The 24,799-nt window shown below is 37.5% G+C and overlaps 1 protein-coding gene across 8 annotated transcripts in view; it reads right to left on the bottom strand.

Annotated features, from left to right (window-relative positions):
- Positions 1-24,799, bottom strand: part of IKZF2 (IKAROS family zinc finger 2) — a 137,418-nt gene that overhangs the window by 14,957 nt on the left and 97,662 nt on the right. For all 8 annotated transcript variants that reach the window (XM_084891661.1, XM_084891657.1, XM_084891659.1 and 5 more), the window contains exons 5-6: positions 19,396-19,563; positions 4-141 (exon numbers count right to left, since the gene is read on the bottom strand). In XM_084891661.1, coding sequence (XP_084747787.1) covers positions 4-141; positions 19,396-19,563 — 306 coding nt within the window. The remainder of the gene's footprint in view (positions 1-3; positions 142-19,395; positions 19,564-24,799) is intronic.

A 24,799-nucleotide genomic window follows, 5' to 3' on the forward strand; every position in this document is an offset into this window, starting at 1 on the left:
CACCGTGGTGACTCATGACCTGGCCCGTGGCCTCCATGCTGACGTTCTGGAGATAGTTGTGGCAGCGTTCCTTGTGCTCCTCCAGCGAACTGCGCTGCTTGTAGCTTCGTCCACAGTAGTTGCACTTGTGAGGTTTACCCACTGCGGAGAGAAGTGGAGATGAGTGTGTGCTGCCGTCTCCTCCAGAGCAAAGTGAATAGCTAGCTCCTGGTGGTGTGGGGGAAGCATTTCTAGGCTTTTCAGACTTAAATCTCTTCCTCCTCCACACGCTCAGATAATAAAATCTCCACCGAGACTAAGAGGCAGAAAGAAGATAAGGCGGATCGCACCTTTGGCGATAGGGGAAACACTGAATCAAATTCATGCTCTGACTGTCTGCTCCAGGATCCGTCTTCAAATTATCTGACTCTTAACACTAACGGTGACTTCTCACACCATTCTCTCAGCTTTGACTCATTCACAAGACAAATCAGGAATGCCCTAGATACATGACGAGAATTATCTTTTATTTTTTGGGGGTGGTAGTGATAAGAGCAGAAAATCTTGCCGAAGGAAACTAAAATGTGACAACTCAAAATGTCATTGTTTAATGAGAAAATTATTCATGAGTACCAAGAAGACTAAGAGGAATTGGAGTGATGAGAAAAAGTGCAGATAAAAGCAAGGTTTCTCTTTTCTTTCCACCTTGGTAACGGCTATTCACACATACAAAACGCTGCAGCAGATAAAGCATATTCTCCCACACCATCGCTGTTCTTGCATTACCAAGAATTAACCTCCCGGGCGCTTTCAGTTAGGATTAACAAGAACCACTGAAGCCCTAACACAGTTAGTTATACAATGATAGTAAGTGATGTTTTCCAACACATTACACATTCTGGAAGTATCTTATTTCCTCATAGAGAGCTGTATGTATTTCAGTATACCTGGTAAAATACTGGGATGACCACTTAAAAAAACACAAAACAAAACAATATTGACTAAGAAGAAAAACAAACAAAAAAACACCACATTGATGGAAAGAGGCATGTTCTGATGAATGAGTATTCACCTGGATATCACAGAGCACTTTGGTTCCTGGTTTTGAACCATAAGGAGAAAAACATATGCCCCCAGGTGGTCTGTGCCTAGTCCCTCAGGAGTGAAGGCTGTGAAGGTCAGGGGTCAGGGTCAGGAGCTCTCTGGGACTCCCGTAAGAGTTATTCTGTTTTGCCCACAGGATGCTCTTAGTCATGGCCAAACAGAGCATTCCTGAGTGCAGCCTCCGTACGCACCAAAGCTAGGCACTGGGTATGAGTGGGGTTACGATGCTGTAACAAGGCCAGGTTTTCATTGGTAGATAAAAGTTGCACTGTGCTGATTTCTGTTTTAAGCAAAATAGATTGTATTTGAGATGCATATAAACTAAACTAAGTTGTTTCATTATTATACTTTTTTGGTAAACTATCTTAAATAAAAAAAGAGTTTCAAAGGCATGATTACTCATTTCTAAAAATACTAGCCAATGTAACTTCTATTATTCAGAGCCAAGGATTTCTGGGAAGTCGAAACCAGGTAGCTGAGTATGTTGTGCAGAATTGGTATCACTGTGTAAGAGCTATTAAAAAATACAAGAAAATGCTTTCAGTAAAAAAGCATTTCATGCAAATAACACAAATATATTCTAAGACAAGGGGCTACACATAATAAAATGGCTTTGTTTGCTGTAACTGTTACTCAGCTTTGGGTTCTTTAGAAATAAGTGAGGGATTTGTACCGAGAAAGTCCATCAAGCAATGAATGCTTATTAAGCAGAAGCACTGAAATTAGTTGTCCACTACAACCTCGTTCTGTCATCTTAGTCTTCCTCTTTATTATTCCTGTCGCACTGCATCCTATGATACCTGTGTAACTGTGAACACAGCCTACTATACTCATCCTTATTTATATAAGCAAACTTGGTACCTTCTCACCTTAACTAAAATGTATTCTCCCTGGCTCACAATCCTCTATAAACTGCCAACACACCTGACCAGGAGAAAAAGATGATACTTTATACTGTTCTCAAGACTCACTTGATTACTCCCCGCATTTCTGGAGTCTTCCCATTTGCTTTATTTCAGCTCCTCCCATTTTCTCCTGTCACTCTGCGCTAGCCGGTTTGGCTCAGTGGACCAAAGGGTCCAGGGGTCAATTTCAGTCAAGGGCGCATATATCGGTTGCAGGCTCCTCCCTGGTCCAGGGCTTGGTCAGAGGGCTTGTTGTGCAGGAGGCAACCAATTTATTTATTTTCTCTCACATATTTCTCTCTGCCATTCCCTCTCTCTTCCACTCTCCCTAAAAATCAATAAAAAAACATCCTTGGGTGAAGATTTAAAAAAAAAAAAAAAAACCCAAAACTAAAACATCACTCTTGCCTGGCCAGCATGGCTCAGTGGTTGAGTATAGACTGATGAACCAGAAGGTCATGGTTCCATTCCTGGTCAGAGCACAGGCCCAGATTGCGGGCTAGATCCTCAGTATGAGATGTGCTAGAGGCAGCTGATCAGTGATTCTCTCTAACCATTGATGTTTCTATCTCTCTTTCCCCCTCTCCCTACTTCTCTGAAATCAATTGAGGTATATTTAAAAATAAATCAAACATCACTCGTTCCTCTTCAACCCATCTTTGTTCTTGGTGAGTCCAAGGAATTAGAGTAAACTTTTCTAAAAAATGGTAACCCCACGTTTCCTAATTCTTCAACTGCACCCCACTCCAGCAATCTCCAAACCGCGTGACATGTTGTGCTTTGACAGCTCATCACTATTTTACCTGTGGATTTGCTTTGGAAATACACCACTTTCCCCCTCTCACTTACTACACACTGATGAAGAGCTGACTGTGCACCAACACTGTGATGAGCCTGGGTTGTCAAATGGAGAACAAATCTCAAGGTGGCTATCTTCATGCAACTGGCAGCTGGCTGAGGGAGGCGGGCATTAAGGAAATACACAGAGTATTACAAATTGCAGCAGATTCTGCAGAACAAGAGAATGCTGAGCTGGTCTAACATAGAAACTCAATTTAGTCTGTGAAGGCTGAGGAGGGAGGTCTTCCTGAGGCAGGAGCTGTTAGGCTGATGACTGAAGAATAAGCAGAAGCTAGATGATGGGGGTAGAGGGTGGAGTGGAGGAGGCAGTGTTTCAGAACTTCCTGGAACTGCCTTCTTCTCTTCCTATTTTCTCTCCCAGTCTCAGCGCCTTCAGAGTCTAGATCATGTCCTTACAGGTCTTTTGAACACTATTTTCAAACCTCATTGACCATCCCGGCCAAATCTAATGGCACGACTATCTCCACAAGTCCATTTCCTGTCATCTCTTTGATATTTCTTAAAAGTCAAGTCCATGAAAACATTTTTAATATTTATTCTCTACCTATGATGAGTTAATCTGTGCCATGCTTACTTATAAACATGTGAATTAACATGTAAACATGTATACTTATGGAAGCGGACCAGTATTTTGCCACTACCATTTTTTATCAATAGTATTATATATGCTCCCCATCTGTAACATCTTCATTCTGTTATTACTGAAGCATTTTAAAAAGTCATCCATAGCCTGAATCACTAGATAGAGTGGACTTGAATCAATCCTAAATCTGCCTAGCTTCTTGGGTCTTTACAAACTCGTGTGTGTGTTGAATCTCCTGTTTTATGTAGTGTCTGGGATCAGATGCTGTGGGCTTCTCAACCTCTTCCTTCTGGGTGTCCCCCAAAAGGCATACACACGCTGTGAATAATTATAAAGGCAGTGCTTATTAAAGTACCTTTCGTTTTCAAAACTGAGCTATCAGCTATTAAAGTGCGGATACATATTTTGGGGACACCTGGGATTGTGTTTCCAGTCTCTTTTCCCTCTGGATCAAACCCTCGTTTCTATGAAACATCCAAATTATGCCTGGAGTAATTTCCCATAATTGTAAGTTTCCATGTGTCATTTAAACCTTCTTAAGAATGATCATGGTGACCCCAAAGACATAGTTTTCTCCTCTGCATTTTCAAAGCATTCTGTTCATGCTCTGCTTTTACACATGCTAATTGCTTTGTAATTATCCATTGGGCAACTGTTTATTTCCCTGATCCAAACAATGAGTTCTGGCATAGGCACAGGGGTCATGTTTTACTCAATTGTGAACTGCTTGGGACAGTTATTAAACATAGGAGATACTCGATATGTATTTGCTGAGTGACTGCACTTGAAACTCCCAATACCTTCTAAGTACTGCTTCATGCATATTCCTCTGAAATCTAAAATGCAACATATCCATTTTAAAATTGTCTTTATTGATGTATAAATAAAAATAAAAATTTACATAAAATAAAATCCACCCACTTGAAGTGCATTTTCAAGGAGTTTGGAGTGTATAGTTGTGTAACCCAACTAAAATGTAGAACATTTTTATCACTCTAAAAAAATCTCTCTTGCTCCTTTGCACCAGTTCCCTTCCCCACACTCAATCCATGGCAACCACAGTTCTGTTTCTGTCACTACAGTTTTGTCTTTTAAGGATTTCACATAAACCGAATCAGGCAGTATATAGTATTTTGTGTCTGGCTAATTTCACTCAACATAATGATTTTGAGATTCATCTATGGTGTTGCATGTATTGATAGTTGGTTACTTTTTTATTGCTGAGCAGTATTTCATCCTATGAATATACCACAGTTTGCTTATTTATTCATTAGCTTGGGCTGATTCTTGTTTATAGCTATTAGGAATAAAGCTTCCACTAACATTTGCAGGCAAGCCTGTGTCTTCATTTCTTTCAATAGCTGGGTCATATGGTAGGTATCTGATCAACTTCATAAGGAACTGCCTGTTTTCCAAAATGGCTATATCACTGTGCATCTCCTCAAGCAATATGTATATTCCAACATGGTATTGCCAATCCTTGTATTTTATTTTACCTGTTCCAGTGGGTATGCAGTGGAACATAAGGGTGTTTTTGTGTTGTCCTAATATCTCATGAGACTAATCTTTTGCCATTCACATTTTCACATATTTTATTTGGTGAATTATCTGTTCAAATATTTTGCCTTTTAAAAAAATATATTTTATTGATTTTTTACAGAGAGGAAGAGAGAGGGATAGAGAGCTAGAAACATCAATGAGAGAGAAACATTGACCAGCTGTCTCCTGCATATCCCCCACTGGGGATCTGCCCGCAACCAAGATACATGCCCTTGACCAGAATCGAACCTGGGACCTTTTAGTCCGCAGGCCTACGCTCTATCCACTAAGCCATTCGGCTGTATTGCCTTTTTTACTATACTATTTCTAATTTTATTATTAAGTTGTAAGAGTACTTTACTTATTCTAGATACAAGTCTTTCATTAGGTATATGCTCTGCAAATATTTTCTATAAATGTGTTTTGCTTTTTTATTTTTAGTTTCTGTTTTAATTTTGAGTAAGTCCAATTTATCAATATTTTCTTCAGTGTTTTGTGTTTCTTTGTGCTCTCTGCAAGAGATCTTTGACTAACCAATGTCAGAATAATTTCCTCCTTGTTTTCTCCTAGAAGTTGTATGATTAGCTCTTATATTAAGGTCTCTGATTCAGTCTTTGATTTCATTATTTTTTTCTATTATTTATCTTCTCTTTCATTGACTTCAGCCTTTATCATTCTTATTTTATACACTCTAGATTAAATTTGCTTTCCTTTTGTAATTTCTTAAGAAGGGAGCTTAGTTAATTAGTTCGAGATCTCTCTGCTTTTCTAATATAAACAATACTAAACATTTCCATCAAAATACCACTTCTATTTTCATGTTCATGTTTTTCTTTATAGTATTAAACATATGGAGTATATTTACAATAGCTGTTTTACCAATTTTATCTGCTATTTTCATCATTTGGTAACTTCTAGGTCTGTTTCTATTGATTTATTTTTCTGCTGATTATGGGTAACATTTTCCACCTTCTTTGCATCGTTGTTAATTTTTAAATGAGATTCTGGATATTGTGGATTTTCCTTCAGTGGGTTCTAAATTTCTTTAATTTGTTGTAGCTCTTTAAAATGTATTTTTTTTTCTGCTATGCTGTCACATTTCTTGGAATCATTGATCCTTTTGATATTTGCTTTTATGCTTTAAGACAGTTCCAGAGCATGCTTTAATATAAAGGCTAATTTAGCCCCAGCACTAAGATAATAACCTTCTGAAGACTTTACTCAATGCCCTACATGTTACAAAATCTTGCCATACTGGCTGGTGATAATTAACTATTCCTAGTCTTGCATAAAGTCCAGGAAGTGTTTGACCTTATGCTTTCTGGTATTTCTTTTCCTAAGCAGCTTCCTCATACATGTAAATACGTGAGTGTTTTTGTGAAAGATGTAAGGGGCATTCTGCAGAACTCCAGAGCTTTTTCTGTGCAGCTACTTCCTGCATCACTCTGCCTCCCACACTCTGAACATATAGGTCTCCCTGGATTCCTCAACTCAGCAAGACTGCTCGTTCTGTTTGGGTCTGCTGGTCCTGACCTGTGGCCTGGAAACTGGCTTCCAGAAGGAAGCTGGGAGTCATCACAGAACTCACAGCTTTTGCTTTCTCCTCTCCTGGGTCACAGTCCTACAGTGGCTATTGTTCAATGTCTACATGTCGCTGAACATAGTTTGTCTGGTATTCTAGTTGTTCAAGGCAGAAGGGTTCATCTGATCCCAAATTTGTCATTATGATTGGAAGCAAAAGCCATATTTTTAAAAAATTATTTAATACCAAGGAAGTCACACTAACTTTGTAAGTTACCCACACAGTTCAGGTATTGGAAATAAAGTTTCTTAAAAATATAATTCTAAGAATATGTAACACTAAAGACTCTGTGACACAGAAGATCAGGGTCTGTGTTCCCAATTATCTCAAAGTTAACTTACAGTCTCTTCTTTGACATATTGTACCTCACAAAATCTAACACCTGTACCTCACAAAGAAAGGAAGAACTACCAGTATAATCTGTCAGAGATGTAGCTGCAGATTGCTGACCTGCATACTGAATTGTACATTGAAGACGACGTAAAGAAAATGTGACAATCCTGAAGACTATTCGATTAAAAAGATTTGCTAGCTCTAACTAGGATTATCTCCATCCCTCATTATAAGTAATTAAAAAATAAGAAATACCTGCCCCTATACTCCTAAGAACTCCATATACCTATCCAAAAGAAAAAAATACATTTAAAAAGCCATAAAGAATTTTAAAGTAGTAATGTTTACCATAAATTCATAGGCAGTTATGCAGATAAATAGCACAACCAAGTCTTGTCCACCTATGTTTTCTTGAAATATGTGACTTCAAGAGTTATCCTAGTGAAACCTACAAAACAAATTACAATAGCACTAATATAGGTAGTAAAGGTTTTATTCTTTATATAGATATATAAAGCACATCTATATAAAGAAAATATATTACCATTTACATATTTACCATAACACATACAGAATCAGCAACAGAGCAGTATGCATATATCTATCACATTCATTTTCTTTTAATAACATTAAATGCATTCACTTTCCTTTAGATACCATACTAGAGGCCCAGTGCATGAAAATTCGTGCACTTTGGGGGGGGGGGAGGGCTTGGGGGAGGGTCTTTCAGCCTGGCCTGTGCCCTCTCTGGAGGCAGGCCTAAGCCTTAGTCTGGCCTCCCTCTGCCGGAGCCCCTGCAAGTGGCTGACCCTGTCCCCTGCCACCACCACTGGTGGTGTCCTTCCCCTGTCGGCCTGTGGTTGCCCTACTCAGCCTGCTGTTCAGTCATTTGGTTGTACTTCACTAACCCCCTGCTGACCTGGTCGCCCCATGCAGCCTTCAGTCATTTGGTCTTCCCTCACTACCCCCCCCCCCCCCCCCCCCCCCGCCTGCCTGGTCCTAGGTATCCATCTTGTGAGGGCTTGAGGGTTAATTTGCATATTACCTCTTTATTATATAGGATAATGAATGATATTGGTTTGTATGTACCTCCTTTGTATGACTTTCTAACATTTGGGAGTTTACTTACAAGATCTGGCAAGATAGTACAGGTTGTGGATGAACAGGTTTCCTTGACTCACACACAAGGATCAAGTAGGGAAATAGAAGGAGGGTGGAGGTTAGCTTACCCTACCCCCACCACAAAAACCCGTGTGATGTGCCCTTTTGGACACTGAGTGAGTAATGAAGTTGGCATCCAGCCCTTCCACTTCTGACCTAGAGTTTCAAAGAAGCCAGGCCCGCAGACTCAGCGATGCGAAAGGGAAAATGTGAACTGGCCACAAGTTCAGACTGTCCACCCCAACATCCACGTAGGGTGTGAAACAGTGACAGCCAACTTGGGAATGAGAGCCATGTCTGCAGAAGACTGAGAAGGAGGAGAAACAGGGCCGTGATTCCTGCCCTTTTCTTTAGAACTCCTGGGAAGAGGAAAAGGCAAGGAGGGAAGTTCCCAGCAGTAACCTGATCTAATGAACGCTGCTGCGCCAAAGTGAAGAGCTGCATCGGATGATTGCATGCCTTAGAAGAAAGGCTTATCTTCAATGGCTCCTTCTAGAAATAAGTGTCTGGAATTTAAAGGAGTTTGACTACTGTTATTTGGGGGAGAAAAATTCCATTTAAAATATACTACCATATGTTATTTTAAAATTTTATTTTATTATTTTTAAAATAAGGAACATAGGGTAGCCTGCAGAATGATTATGTGTTTGGAAAAAACAAAGTGCTCTAGTGGGTGCAATCCCATGAGTTGTTTTACCTGCTGACTTGACTGACAGTGGCTCTTCCCTCCTGATCGCAGCCTTACGGGTAAGCTTTAAGAGTCAGGAATGAAGATACTAATTCTATCTCCTCTCTTCGGTATTTATCGCAAAGCATGTAGAGAAGGCACCATGGGCATCTATTGGGACTCGAAGGGGGAAATCAGCATGGCACAGTTATATTAATCATGTGTGCAACTGACACAGCTTGTGTAACTAGCAGTGTAATCCACCTCCAGGAAGCCAAGGGGGGAAGGGTGGAGAGAGTTCACACTTGGGAGATCATCCAGAAAGTGGGCCAGGTGCCAGGTCTACAATCAGGTGAGAACAGTTCCTTCCCCTGGGAAGCCTGCACTTAACGCACCATCACTGTCATGAATGAGTTGCACTAGATTCAACTTCTGAACCTGCATCATATAATCCAGGATGGCTATCATTACATACTGGCCCATGAATTAGTTATTTTTTTTAAGTGGACCTCTTTGGCAGATCTGATAGAAAAGTCAAGGTGATCTGGTTTTAAAATACTATCAATATGAATATAACTGATGATAATCTTTTGGCCAAATACCCAATTTTCAGACATTGCTTTTTCTTTTTTTTTCTTTCTTTTTTTTAATTGATTTTTTTTTTTACAGAGAGGAAGAGAGAGGGATAGAGAGCTAGAAACGTTGATGAGAGAGAATCATCAACCAGCTGCCTCCTGCACACCCCCTACTGGGGATGTGCCCGCAACCAAGGTACATGCCCTTGACCGGAATCGAACCCAGGACCCCTCAGTCCGCAGGCCGACGCTCTATCCACTGAGCCAAACTGGTGCCGGCTCAAACATTTCTTTTTTGTTCTCCACCCATTTCGCAAAATAACCAGTACTGTTAGTATCTAGAACCTGTAGTAATTTCATGTTATACAAATGATTTTGTATGTAATATAAACTAAAGGTACTTTTTTATGTACTTTTTTCAGGCCATCTCCTTAAAAAATAAAGTGAAGTAATAGTGGCGTGAACTTTGAAGGACGGGGGGGAAAATCTATGAGACAGATGAAAGAGTAGAAGGCAAAAGCAGAGACGAGAAGAACGATAATTTAAATAAAACAAGATGGAAAGAGGGGGTGTTAGGAAAGAAGAGTGAGTGATTACAAGTGCTCTGTGCCCTCCAGAACACCTTTTAGTGTAATGGAATTCCTGATCAGCATCAGTCAGCAGCTTCAGGAAGCACTGTAGCTGTGGCGGTGAATCCTTTAGTAAGAAGCCACAGTGTATTTGAGGGTACCTCGTTCTCATGAGAAATTAACAGACTTGCCCATTTGACACTTAAAACTAGAACGTGACATTAAATCGTTTCTTTAACAATGCAGTCAAAGGTTTGTCCTAACTCAATCCAGGTTAGATGCTACTTTTTATTTTCAAGAAATTTGAATACGAGAAGAAAGCTATCTCTTCTTACTGGCTTCCTTAAGAGCACATAGTTTATACTTTTAAAATGCCTGTTGGTTGGTTTAACATTCTATTAAGGGTGGACATCCATGTATAGTCAAGAGGAGGTGAGTCATCATATTTTATTTTATGGTTTAGGGCATCACTGAACAAGGCAAACTAGTGTTTAAAATAAAATGGAAACTTCTAAGTGAGTTTGCAGCAGTGCATTATTTAACCGACACAATTTTGAAAGAATCAATATTAGCAACAAATATAAGCAATCAATATTTCTGATCTATTTTTTATGGATAAAATAAAGTCCTTGGAATTATAGGGTCTTAAAAAATAAAAAAGACAGTTCTTATAAAGAGAACTAAAACTGTACAACAAGGAGAGAGTTGTTGTTGTTTTAACAGATGGACATTTACATGGCACATCTGGTCCAGACCCTTTTTATAGGACAAAATAGCTTTAAACCAATAATCAGACATAAAGAACTAACTTCTTAAGCTGAAAACTATGAAAACACTGAACAGGTTATAAAGCAGTATTGTAAAAATCAAACATTCATTCCTGAGGTGTTTGAAAATAAACTTTTCATTTTTAAATGTTTCTAAAAGATTTCATTTTTATGCAATACATACTTTTTTTATATAATAATCTGAATCCAGTACAACCCAATGACCACAAATGAGTTTTAGATATGGCATAACAACATTTGAGACTGTGTGAGAAGCATACTTACTGTTTCTTTTTATAATACATACAAAGGAATTTATAACTCATGTATATTATATATGTTTCCATATATTAAAAATAAATACTCATCTATGCTGTTTTAAATATTTAATTTGGGCACAGCATTAGTGTATGTGAGAAAAACCTGAAATGCTAATTAGGAAGAAATATCCAATCTTAGTTACTCCTAGATTTAAAAGATAAGGAGTATGTCAATATTACTTTGATTAATAGGAGTCCAGGGCTGCATAAAAACACATACACACACACACACACACACACAAAAAAAAAAAAAAACAACAACAAACAAACATGTCTCCAGTGCACTGCGTATAATGAAGACAAAAGGAATACCATATCATATGAAGCAAACTAATCAAACTTCTAGGAATGAAAAAAACTATAATCACTTGTTAAACTTAAAATCCAAGAGATGAAACTTACTGAAAATCATTTTTAGCAGACACACCGATTCAATGATTCATCATCAAAACCTCTAAATACTATGCTAGGTTACGAATTTATATAAAGCAAATTAGATGATTTGTGTTGTAAATCTTAAGATGAAGGGATAGAAAGTTTAAAATAAATACTAGTACCTTTTACTTTCTCACAGTCTTATATAATGTACAAAGTTGGGGCATGTTTATAAAAGTGTAGTTTGTTTTCTCACCAGCAGATATACTATTGATGATACATTTCAGTTCTTTATTTCTCTTGCCTTTCCCTCTCCTCCCACTCCCTTTTGAAATATCATTTAAATTTCACATGTAAAAACATTTTTCCCTCTTTCTCAGCCATTTATTTTGTTTTGAGTGTGGCAAAGGGGCAAAGTAGAAAGAGGGTTGCAATTTCTAGATATGTTTAAATTTAGCCAACACAACTGCAATAAATGAAAGGAATTCTAATGAAATGCCAAGCATCAAGACAAATAAATAGCTCTAAATACCTCATAATAAATAAAAATACTTTAAAAATAATCAAATACTGATGATCATTGTGCAAATAAAAATTAGATTGTATCATATATATTTTTTATTTCCTGAATGGAAAATGTTATGAATTAAGATACATCAGTGCCATAACCAAAGCTGGAAAGGCTATGATATCTTCCGTCATCATAGTAAAGAAATGGGGAAAAAATATAGGAGTTGTTGACAGGAATTATCTGCTACTGAAAAAGGCATCTGCTATTGGTTTGATATATTTCTAGAAATAATAAAATTATACTCTTATCAGAGATGATTTTTTTTTTTTCTCTTTAAGAGCCTCTGCTTTATTATTTTCAAAACTGGGCATACTTTCAAAATTTAAAAATATTATCACTGAAAATCTAAAACATGCAAACAAATAAGTAATCAGGACTTGTACACTTAAACCCATTTTCTATGAGAGAAAAAAAAATTAACACTTTTATAGTTCTGGTGGTTTTTAGCAAGACAAAGGGAGTTTTAAACACTCATTAAAAGGGAATATATTGTGATTGAATAAACTATGTCTGGAACCACAAGTGGAAAATCAGAAACTCTCTGTATCAAGGATATCTTTTAGATTTAGGTTAGCAGATAGTAGCAGAGAAATCATATTGGCCCTGGCAAGATCATCTGAAAACATCGACTTATTCCGTGTAAAGCAAATCTATTTTAAAAGTTAAGACAAACTACAGCAAAAAACAAACAAAAAAACAACTGGGACACCGGGACTACTCTCTTTAAGGTTTGCTCACAGAGACTGACCAGCAAAGTCATGGGCGAAAAGGAAAAGATAACACTTTGTATTTAACTTCATATAATATTAGCAGCACAGGGAGACTGAAGATTCAATTAAGTGATTTGTCCAACTCACAGAGCTCATTTGCAGCAAGGCCATTCTACAACCTAGAAGTCAACATCTTGACTTCCAGATAGTATTCTTTTTTCTTTACCATTTAAATTGATTTAATTGAGCTAGAAATTTATAGAATAAATGTGGAGCTGTCATTTATCCTGTAGCATAAAGTTTAGAATTTGGAGTGTGAATCCAGGCTCTGCCTGAATGACCTGTGCAACAGGAGTAGTGATAGTGAGAATCTCTCTTGCCTGATGTCTCTCCATGCCCTCTGAGAAGCACACAGATGGGGGCCTGAGACACTGACACTAGCACTCAGAGGCACCTCTCTGGTGTGCCCACATATAGACTTATGGCAGCTGAATTGGACACTAAGGGTCAGTAATGATTCTACTCACACCTATTCATGCGAGCTGAATCTGTTATTATAATTATGTTAACTATTAAAATATCCATATTCTGATAAAATAAGTATAAAAAGAAAGTTCTTTCTATAAAAACAAATTTTATCACTTCAGAAAAATTCAATAAAGGTGAGTTGATAAAAACAAATACTAAAGACTTAAAGGTGGGCAAAGATAATAAAAATTATACAGTATGTCATATACTAGTATTTTTTTCTAAGTCTTTTTCATTGTTAACCTGAGAAGTTTAAAATCTTACAGAAACTTAAGTGCCCATCAACTCTGGGCTCATTGATACCAACCCACTGGATGGAAAATTTTCAAATCTAAAATACAGGTTACATAGAACACAGTAGCTAAATAAAACAAAACAATGAACCAGCGAACAGTCATTGCCAGAAGTGAAGGGGGTGGAGCAAAATACCTTCTTACTACTAATAATATTCACAAAAAGTTAAAATCATTACATTATACTTAGTACCCTATACTAGCTATTTTAAGGGCCAGTTCTTAAAGTTTAGTCAATCTGTGGCATATTCTCTGTTTTGCCTTCATAGCTCTGCTCTGCTCCTGCAGAAAACTAATTTCTATTGATCCTTCAATGGGATCCTCTGTGCTCTGGCTTTTGTTTAGGGTCAGTTAATGTGAGGCACCAGCAGAGGTCAAGGTGTTTATTCCTGTCACAGGTTAACAGATGTGCACTCCCCTACTGAAGGTCAGTGTTCATGATGTGTCTGTCCTACCTCGCTTCATTCCAGTGACCTCTCTATTCCCTTGCCTCTTCAGACATGGGGCTGCTATTTACTTCTTGCTATTGCTTGCCACAGAGCGCTTCAGCCATCCCTTGCTGGTGTCCTTTATGCCTAACCATTCTCTTGTAAATATTAGTCCTTTCTAGGATGTCTCCAGATTTTTCCCAGTTGAATGTCTTTCTGTTTTGCTGTCAGAACCCTGATTGATAACTTTGGGGAGCAGGAGTGGCCTGAGGCCAAAGTCCATCACAATGACATTCTGCCAGAGGGCTGTTCATGTTTGGAGAGAACAGGATGGTCTCCTTACCAGGGAAATAATAGCATCCTGGTAAGTCTAGGCATGTAAGGGCAGCATGATTACTCAGATTACCGCTGCTGGTGGCATGGAATGCAGTGCAGAGGCAAGGCCAGGCATTAGGTGCTGTGGCCTTCACCTGTTGAAGTGTGAAGACTGTAGTTTGGCATAACTACGAGGACCCTAAGAAAAATGTAGAGGGGAAAGAGCAAAACGAAGGCCTTGAATGCTCAAGTCAGACCAGAGGTAAAATATCAGAAAGTTTCTCAGTCAGCTCTAAGATAGCCCCTACTTACTTAAGCCTCAGGGCAAATAAAGCTGCAGATCAACTCCAGAATCTGATTTGAAAGCTTATGGAATTGTCACTGCTCTTGGTAATGGGATACTGACGAGAAAAGGGTGGACCAGGGGATGGTACTATCTGATAAAAGACTGAGGGGCTTCCTCCTATTACATCACATTGACCCCAGGCTCTCAAGTTAGACCCTAAGATAGCCCCAAACCAAGGCCTGATCCATAAGGTGATGGCCTATACACTGAATTCAGATTCAGGAAACTTCTCTGATTTGTTTTAGCAGGAGTCTGGCTAGCATGTAAGGGAATGTAATGGATTGATTCTAAGGGCTGTATACCAAGAAGGTGAACTAAGATGCCAGATCTGGCCAAACTGATCAATAGACGAGCATTCATCTGGGATTTGGGGTTCAGCATATTGCCTTGAGCAGATGGGAGTGGCTAATTAATTGATCCTTGATTCCATGATGGCTTACATAGAAAAAAGTTGAAGTGCCAAAGTTTTCCTGGCAGAGCAGAGTGGAGGAAGTCCAAAAGCTCAAGTAAGTAAGAATATTGAAAAGGATCCATTATGATTCATCCTGTTCAGCCTGTCCTTTACCATGGCCCTGGAACACTCCCTTCACGAAACAATGACCTGGGTGAGGAAAGAGCCTGCATGTGTGAGAAGCTGGAGGGTAGCTGTCTCCTCTGGCTGCAGAGAACAGCAATAAATGTCCAAATAGGTCTGGGCACCCTGATGGAAATGTACAGGGGTGGGCAACTGTAGGCTCACAGCTGTTCAGTTGGAAAGAGACCCCCAGATTCTGACTATTTCCACAGCTTCATTAACTGTTTCCCACACTCACAACTGTAAACCTGCATTTGCCAATCCCTGTATTTTATTGAAGCAAAACCATTTCAGCATGTGGCACCAGCACGTAGAGGTGTTTAACAGCCATCTGTGGCTAGTGGCTGCCCCATCGGAGAGCACAGCCGGAGCACTACCGCATCTCCCAGGACACTAGCTGTCCCTAAAGCTGAAAGACTGGGGTGGCGGTCCCTAACACATCCCCATGGAAGCGGTGTTTTTAGGCTAATGTGAGACCCAGATGGTTCTGTGGGTGAATGCAGACTTAATCGCCTCACGAATGCCAACGGCAAGTGCATTTCTAGGTGCAGTATCTTCACTGGATCACATTAAAATAGCCCCTGACACCAGGTATGAAGGTATGAACCATTTTTAAAAAAAAAATAATTCCTTATCAACAAAGATAATCAGAAGCACTTTGCCTTCACATTGCAGGAACAGCATACTTTCACTATCTTACCTGAAGGTTAGGTCAACTCTCCTCTCTTTGTCATAATACAGTCCAGAGAAATCTTGTTCATCTTGACATCCCACAGAACGTCAAGCTGGAACATTACATTCGTGGTATTATACTGATTGGACTTGATGAGCAGGAAGTAGTAAATACCTCAGATACCTGAATAAGATATATGCTAGAGGGTAGGAGATAATCTCCATGGAAAGCTCAGAGATGTGTGGCCTTGGTGAAATGGTACGGGCCCAGTGGCCTGGACGTGTTGAAATGGATCCTCTTTAGCAAATGACAAATGGCTGCATCTCGTATGTGTCACCATGAAGAAGGCACAAACATGGTGCTCTCTTGGATTTTGGAAAAGTGAATTCCACATTGGATACGCTGCTCTGAGGCACGTACCAGGAATTCACGGGGCCGTGGGTGTTGAAAGAGGAACTGGGGCAGGAAAAGGATCTGCAGCATGCCTCTGCTGTGATGAAAGCTGCCCTATACCTTTGGCTCCAAGCTCCAGCTATGCAATGATTTTTTTGGAAATGGCTGTGGCTTTAAAACATCTCTGTCATTAGAAGTATGAGGGTACAGATTTATTTTTTATTTAAAGACATACAGTCTTGTACCAATAACTATTCTCATTTTAAGAACTCCGCCTATATTAGTACTGGACTCTGTTTAAGACTGAGAGTACTGGGCCACCAGACTCTAAATGACTATGTGGCCCAAACTACACAAAATGAACTAGCTATTAGCTGGCTCAATATATCACTGAATCAGAGGTACCTACGAGCATTCCATTGTTAAATGAAACTGGGACCATGCAGGTTTGGGAAGCCAGGTGGATTTCATGAGCAGTAGCGCAAGTGTCCCTGATACCTGCTACTACTGCTTCACCATCTCTCCTCAAGCCACATGTATGACTTCATGGGGCGTCTTTAGTGTCAAGTAAAAATGGAGGATGATACTGTGAATCCAGTTCATGAATGGATTGCATGGTATTTGGTATGAGTTGTGAACACTGTGTTACAGGCTCACTAAGGGGTGATTAGCCCTGAAATACCATAGTGACAGGATATTCCCCTCGCAAAATCTCAGACTGTGCATTTTGCATGGAAGGAGATACATCTGAGGTAATGCTACATGCTATGATCACAGACTTGGAAGAACAAGAACAAGAACTTGGAAATTGGTGATAGGTCTGGGGGAGAGTTGTGTGAATAAATCTCTCGGAATTGGTACCCAAGGTGATGACATGTCCTATGTGAATTCTCTCTAGAAGGTATCCACCATGAAGATGCTTTTAGTAATTTGGACAAGAGTATCTGATGAGTGACCCAAACCAATCAGATAATCTATTTGAATGTTGGTCAGATCCTTTACCTAGCTACTCTTGTGCTTGTACAAAGTGGCAGGACTACAAGCGTTGTGAACTTCTAGAAATAAGGTTTGGGTCACCCATCAGATAATGAAACCTGTCCAGCCCATGCTACAAGGACAGTGAGGGGAAGATAGAATTGGAACTGGAAGAACATTATGATGAGCAGCTTGAGCTTTCTGACCATTTAGAAGCTTGGACGTTAGCAGTTTTGCTTCATGTTTCCTCTATTAGGAAAAGCACTGGTGATGACTAGTATTTTAGAGTCCAATTGGAAAATGACTGAACTGATAATACCCCTTGATGATGCAGTAACATCACTCCAGTAAACTCTCTTTTATTTGCCAGTTGGAGTATGCTATATACATAGCTGCAAAAATCATGCCTTGATATAGCAACACCAACATGGTTGTAGTTAGTGAAACCACAGTTTTGGTTTCTTTGGAACCTCAAAGTAGCAATATATTTATCTGTAAATATACAGTTTCACAGAAACAGCTTCAATTCATACACACAAACTTGACAGTTACACAGAACCGTGTACATACTGTTAAGGGTCTGGCCTGGCCAAAGCTAATGAGTGGCCTACTTCTGGAGTGACACCTTTCACTCTCCTCACTTTATCACCCACCAACCAGGTGCATCAGATGGACCATGCCTAATTTGCATAAAGAAGCTAAGTGCAGGTGCCCAGCTCAGTCTAACAAAAACCAAGATGTCTTGACTTGTAAGACACCACCTACAGGGATAGAGCTGTTAAGAGAACAAACATGAAATCAAGGAAACAGGAATTGAGATGAATATCGAATGTCTTTCAGAGGTGTCCCCAGGCATCAAACCTTCTGAGAATATAGCACATGCCAGGTAAAGAAAATGTGTACACTAAATCACAGTATTAAAAGCAACACAATTTTTATAAAGAATAAAACAGGTATTTAAAATTATTTTTGCTTCAATTTCATCCAATAGATATGTGCACAGATAGCTATGTCTTATATAACCCTTGGTCAACTTAACCACACATTAATGAGCCAGAATACATGGCTAGCTTAAGAAAATAACTCATGTCTTAAAAGTATTTCCATAAAGAATACTTGATAATAAAAATACCACTCTAAGATATAATTTTCATAGCAGGATTCCAAAATAAAATATTAAGTGTCATAGTTGCAAATAATTGAATTACTTTGAGTCAGGAGGAAACTAAAATGTATAAAGTATGTTGTTTTAATATTTGCATTAATTTAATTTTCCTATAACCACCCCAACTTTGAGTTAATATCTAAATAGTTTTACACATTTCAGACTCATGTTAAACAAACTAGGTAAAGCCTGAAGACTTAAAAGAAAAAAATGTAAAGAAAGATAATACAAACATTACCTCACAATCCATAACACTCTCTAATACAATTTGTCAAAGTAGATGAAAACATCACTTCCATCTTATCTTTATATTAAAATTAAACTTTAATATGTCACTAGGAATAGAAGGAGCATCTAAAACTAACTTAAGAGAATATTAATTTTTCACCTTTAACTTCTTGGTTATGGCAATTCATGCTAAAAGTCAAATGAGACTCATTCAGATTTCTAAGCATCCATTTTCTTTCCAGTACTACATTCTAGCATTAAAAAAAAAAAAATCAAACTTCTTCAAGATTTTTAATGATGATTTATGAAGTAGAGAACAGTTCCAGAGAGCATCCAATGACTATAGTTTGAGAGATAAACAGGAGCTAAAAGGAAATAAAATATACTCTAATAGCCAAATTTCTAATGAGCATAGTTTCAAGTTTAAAAATAGCAATATTTGACTTCCCTCTAAGGCCCCAGCTTGGGTGTTATAATCAGTAAAATAATAATAATAATAATAATAATAATAATAATAAATCATAGCTTTCATCTCTTTTATGATAGCATCAGCATGTAACTATAATATTTCACATTATCCTGGATTAACCATAATTATTGTGTTAATAATTTAAAAATTAAAAAAAATCATAGAACACATATGTAACAGCTGTATTCTTACTCCGGAGATTTAAAATAAGAGACTTTAGTTAACAGTGCCCCTTTAGCCCAGTCTATAAGAAGGGCAAGATTTACTGGTTATTCAATGCACACTAATAAAAAATACTGTCTAGGTCACTCCTCGCGATGGGCCAGCACTGTAAGTCCTCTGTCTGACTCATGGCTCTCTCCTGCCTTGTGTTTTAGCTTTCTCCTCAAAGAGCTGCTGGCACTTACCAGAGTGGGTCCTGAGGTGTCCTGTGAGGGCGTCCCTCCTCCTGCATGCATAGCTACAGAAGGGACATTTGAACGGCTTCTCTCCCGAGTGCAGCTTTATGTGTCTCAGAAGATTGCCCTTCTGAGTGAAAGAGGCGCCACACTGGTTACAGTGGAAGGGCCGCTCACCTGCAGGAGGGAACAGAGAGGAGAAAGGTCAGGCAGGTCACGTACAAGTGACTAATTTGCCATCTACTGCTAGCTAGAGCCAGTCCTCATGCAGAGACTATTCACCTCCCTTCTGAGCCCTCTAACCTCTCACCTCCCTAAAGTCTCACACTTTAGGTCAAGTGTCCCCCTTCATATAACCTTTACAGGATTTCTGCCATGGACTCAAAAGAGTAACAGTCATGGGATTGGCAACTGGTTGAACAATGTGATGTCATCACTTTATTGCTGTTACCGGTCGTTTTGCATATAATATTTTGGTCCTCATAATGACATAATCAGGCATTTTAAATTTACAAATGAGGAAACTGAAGTGCAAGTATCAGAGTATCTGATGGGAGTCACAGAGCTAATAAGTACTCCAGCTGAAAATCGAGTCTCGGTCAGTATGACTATATCTTGCTCTCTTCACTGTACCATGCTTTCTTTAAAAATCACCTCAGTTTTGAGTTGAAAGCCGTCTTTAGTCTAATTCTCTCACTTAGCTGATAATTTTCTTAACAGGGGACAAGAGAGTTGCAGTGAATGAACCAGGTTCCGAAACTCATTACCACAAAATCTCCAAATATAGCTCGGGTCTCTCAGTTCTCCTACTCACTAACAGTAAAAGCTTTGGTAAAACTTCCTTACAGACTGAGAGCAAATCCAAGAAAATTATTCATTCAGACATTTCCTATTTATTCTCTTTTTTATTATGAAAACCATTTTTTTGACAGGAGTCTTTTATTCTATTACTGATATTGCTATAAGACCTTTCAAGCCATAATTATCAGTTCAGTCTGTTGCCGTCAACTGCCATCAATGTCATCAAATATAAAGACATACAGTTGATGAAGTAAAATGGGCAAGTGGAGCAAACTAATATGATTAATGAAACCATGAAGAAAATATTATTTTAATGCTATTATTTTAAGCTTGTTTATTTTCTAGATATATATGAAACATATACATTAATACATAAAATATAAATACATCATATTAAAGCTCAAAGTTTAGAATAAAATTAAAAAAAAACAATTCCCGTTTGGATAAACTTGGCCATTTCTGTGCTTGAAGTTAGATAATGATTACAATTTTAATAGTTTAAAAAATATTCAAACTGAATCATCATGTTTCATAACTTTAACTGAAACAGTCATAATAACAGTGAATAATAAAACTTCAATATTTGGGGGTACCTTTAATATAATCCAAACAGTCATCCTTTTAATTTAAAATATCTAGAAAGCATAAAAAAATAAACTTGTCCTTGTTAGCAGCTGCCACTGAACATTATATCGTAATGATATAAGTGCTAAAAAAAAATTAAAAATTGATAGATCAAGTGTATTTTGAATTCTATAGTACTTGCTCATTTTGAAATTTAATAAAATTCATATAAAAATGTATAATCTGTGGCTGTGTATAGCAAGAGTTAAGGTTTTTTTCTTAAGAATTCTGGAGATCTTATGAGCTATGTTTTCAAAATGTCCAAACTGCTGTATTAGGTTGAAAGTTAAAGTTGCCTTATATTTAATTTTAGTTACTTTTTTAATTCATTTGATAAAACTAACAAATTAAATCAACACTAAATACAGTTTAAAAGAGAAATACTTGACCTAAAATCTCTCAAATGCAGTCTTACAAAATAGTCAACAATTTAAATCTAATTTGGTAATAATTATTTTACACACACATGCACACACTTGCATACACACATATAAACTTAACTTGATTCTTTGATATTTTTTCCCCAATGGAATGGCATTCTACAACTTTTTAAAATCAGGGTTTTCTATTACCCACCCCTACCATGGAGATCATAATAAAAAGAAAGAAGGAGGCACTTTTTTTATTTTATGAAATTAACTTTTCAGACAGTAGGAAAATAGCAAATTATTTTAACTCATAATTTTTTACTCCAAATATTTCATTTTTACACTTAAAATCTGTCTTTGTAGAATTTCCCAAACAAGTAACAAATCAGTATGCAATAACTTTAAAATGAATTAAATTAGGGTGGTGAACAAAAACATCAGAAATCATGTTTGCCTTTGGAAAACACTCCACTAGTATGTTAATTAAATTTTTCTTGAAGCCTCCTACAATGAAAGTATTTTAACATCCTGATTTTAGAGAACTAAATTTATCATTTAATATTCTTATCTAAAAAAGAAAAATAATATGGTAACTTTTCAAAACAATTTTTTAAATTCATCTAATTAAAAGTCCATGGGTCTTATAGCAGAGTTATTTAGTTTTGTAATTTTAAAAAGATTTTAAAGTTTATTTTTAGAGTGAAAGGAAAAGAGAGAGAGAGAGAGAGAGAGAGAGAGAGAGAGAGAGAGAGGGAGAGAGAGAAATACTTATATGAGAGCAAAACATCCATTGGCTGCCTCCTGCACAACCCCTACCAGGGATCCAGTCTGCAACCTAGGCATGTACCCTGAGTGGGAATTGAACCAGAAACTTTTTGGTTCAGGGACAGTACCCAGCCAGCTGAGCCACACCAGTCTTAAAGGAGTTGGAGAAACAAAAAGTGACCTCGGCATACTGGGAAACATTGTCGTATTGCTGAGTGTGCAAGTTTTAGTGTGCAGGCATCTGCTATGCTCCGATAGCCAGGAGAAGTGAAGAAAGAGGCACCATGAAAGCGAGTAGTCATGCTGCCATTTGGGATAAGAGGGAAGAGGCAATGTCAATAATGCACATGAACCTTTGAGGAATACAGATCTGCTTTGCATGAATTACCTTGATTTTTTAAAATTATCAGATACTAATTATCCTGCGTGTGGGTACAAAAGTCTGGATGAACAACTCTGGATGCATTCTGGGTCCATTCTCATTATGTTTTGTTTTTTGTTTTTTATCTACTAATCTATTCAAGGACCCTATTTAGTTATTCACTGGATGAAGTTATCTATTATTCTTATGGAAAAAATAGATTATATTTCAATATCTGATGTACTTTCATAAATACAACTCTAGTTCTCTGTTTAAATATGCAATTAAACTGCAAGTGCACATGCATCGATTTGCTTTGGTGCATCAAAGACAGAGGGTGCTCCTGGGTTGGATGGCACAGTAACCCATGAATATGGAAAATCAGCATCTGGAGCCTGGGCCTCAGAGCCGGAGAAGGGCTCCGCGAAGCTGCAATGCACAGAATATTGTGCGGAAAACTTGAAGCTACAAAGATGAGAGTACTTTACCCAAAGCAGGGCAGGATTAAGGATATTCTCTAATTATAATGTTTACAGGAGTACAGGTTTATGCGTGAATTTATTTACTGCCCCTACTTCTTTTCTTCTCCCTGTATCCCCAATGAAGAGTGCCTGGTGTATCCGATGACAATATTACCTGACTGCCTACTAAAGCAGCAATGCCAAAGAAATAACGCCAACCCATTAATAAGATACTTGGATTGGCACTTTATTAGAGCATGAGAGAAAAATAAGTGAATTTGATCGGATGCTCCATGTCATTTACTGAGTTGGGTGGTTGTATATCTTTTTTCACTATCAATTTTATATTAGATATTTTATAAGGTAAAAGGCAGAAACATATGTTTCCCAAAAGCTGTATAAAGATTTAAGGCAGCACATGATACACTAGCTCTAAATTACTGGTGAGAGGTGGACGTTCTAAAATGAATACAGTAGTTCACCATATCAAGGAGAAAACTTGTGGTGAATAGCTAACCTTTGACTGCATTTTTTCAATCCAATTTAAATAAAAGATATTCAAGTAGACATTCTATTCCAGTACTAAAATGGAATAGAAAATGTCATGACCCGCTCAGATGCATAAACCGGGTCAGCAGAAATACAAGCAAGAATTGCCATTTAAAAATATATATCATAATTTCAAGGTCAACAATGTGGCAAGTATCCCAGGCTCCTCCACGAATGACTGTTACTTTAACAAAACCTTCCATATCTCAGGAAAGTTGTAAGAAGGTTTACAGTACTCTGATAAACATTCATTAACAGTAAACGTTCATACAATTGCAGAGTACTTTAAATGGTTTATTTAGTCCATTCGCCTTGCCTTTACTAGCTGAGTGAATCTCCTATTTCTAGAACTGGTGGAAATATATAAAACTATTTAGAAACATTTTCCATGTCAATTAGAAGATTTCAGAATCAAAATAACTCAACTCTACTATAGTAGTAAATAGCCAATGGACAGAATAGGTATGTAATTACTACTATTAAACCCAACAATCCTCATGAAAATCACTGCAGAAGTGAAACATTGATTAACCTACATTTTCAAGAGAGCATACTCTGTGAATTTTCTTAGCTCAATTTTATAAAAATTGATTTTAGTATCTTTTTCAGCCTTAAAATGAACACTATAGCCAATTTAACTGAAAAGTCCTTAGATGGGGTTTTGTTTTGTTTGCTAGAAATATGAATGAATGTCATGTTTATTAATGTGATCAATCTGAGATAATGAATATATTATAACTTTGTGAGCTCGTCTTTTAGAACTGCAGTTAGAATTATTTCATGAGCATCAAAGGTAAGCAGACCCATTATTTTATAGTCTTTCCCTTTTTTATCTTATCAAATATGGTATCCAAGCTTGACCTTTTAACTTTTCCATGAGATTTTTTTAATTAAAGGGAAAAAAACACACATGTGCACTATTAATATAAATGTTACTATTAAATTTTAAATATAAATATTTTAAAATATAATGCTATTTGAAGGGAAATTCAAAACAAAACATAAAGTAAAAATGTCACTGCCTGTATGTTTGGAATAATCTTAAATCCTTATAAAGTTGATGATATTCCTAACACTGATTTTAACATATTAACTTCTCACTATAATTAAAAAATATCAGACATATTATAGTAGTACTTCATCATAAAATGCAGGTATATTGATATACCAAGCATTGTATATTTGGAAAAAACCCTGAGCATCATGGAGCCTTGACTCTGACCTCATGATATCCTTAACTACATGAGGGATAATGGATAAGTCATGACTGTTTTGGGCTTCAGTTTTGTCCTGTGTAAATGAGAGGTTTAGACTAAAAACTTCAACGTTCCTTGAATCTGCCATGTTTTAAGCACCTACAAGTCATTTACAAATCAACATTTTAAATCAACTTCTTTATTATAATTTATCTCTCTTCTAGAAGACTGTCATATTTAAAGTTCTGATTGTATTAATTATTGGTATTTTGCTAAATATCACTAGTT

The sequence above is a fragment of the Pipistrellus hanaki genome (assembly GCF_964339955.1).
Source record: "Pipistrellus hanaki genome assembly, chromosome: 8".
In the NCBI taxonomy this organism is placed as follows: domain Eukaryota; kingdom Metazoa; phylum Chordata; class Mammalia; order Chiroptera; family Vespertilionidae; genus Pipistrellus; species Pipistrellus hanaki.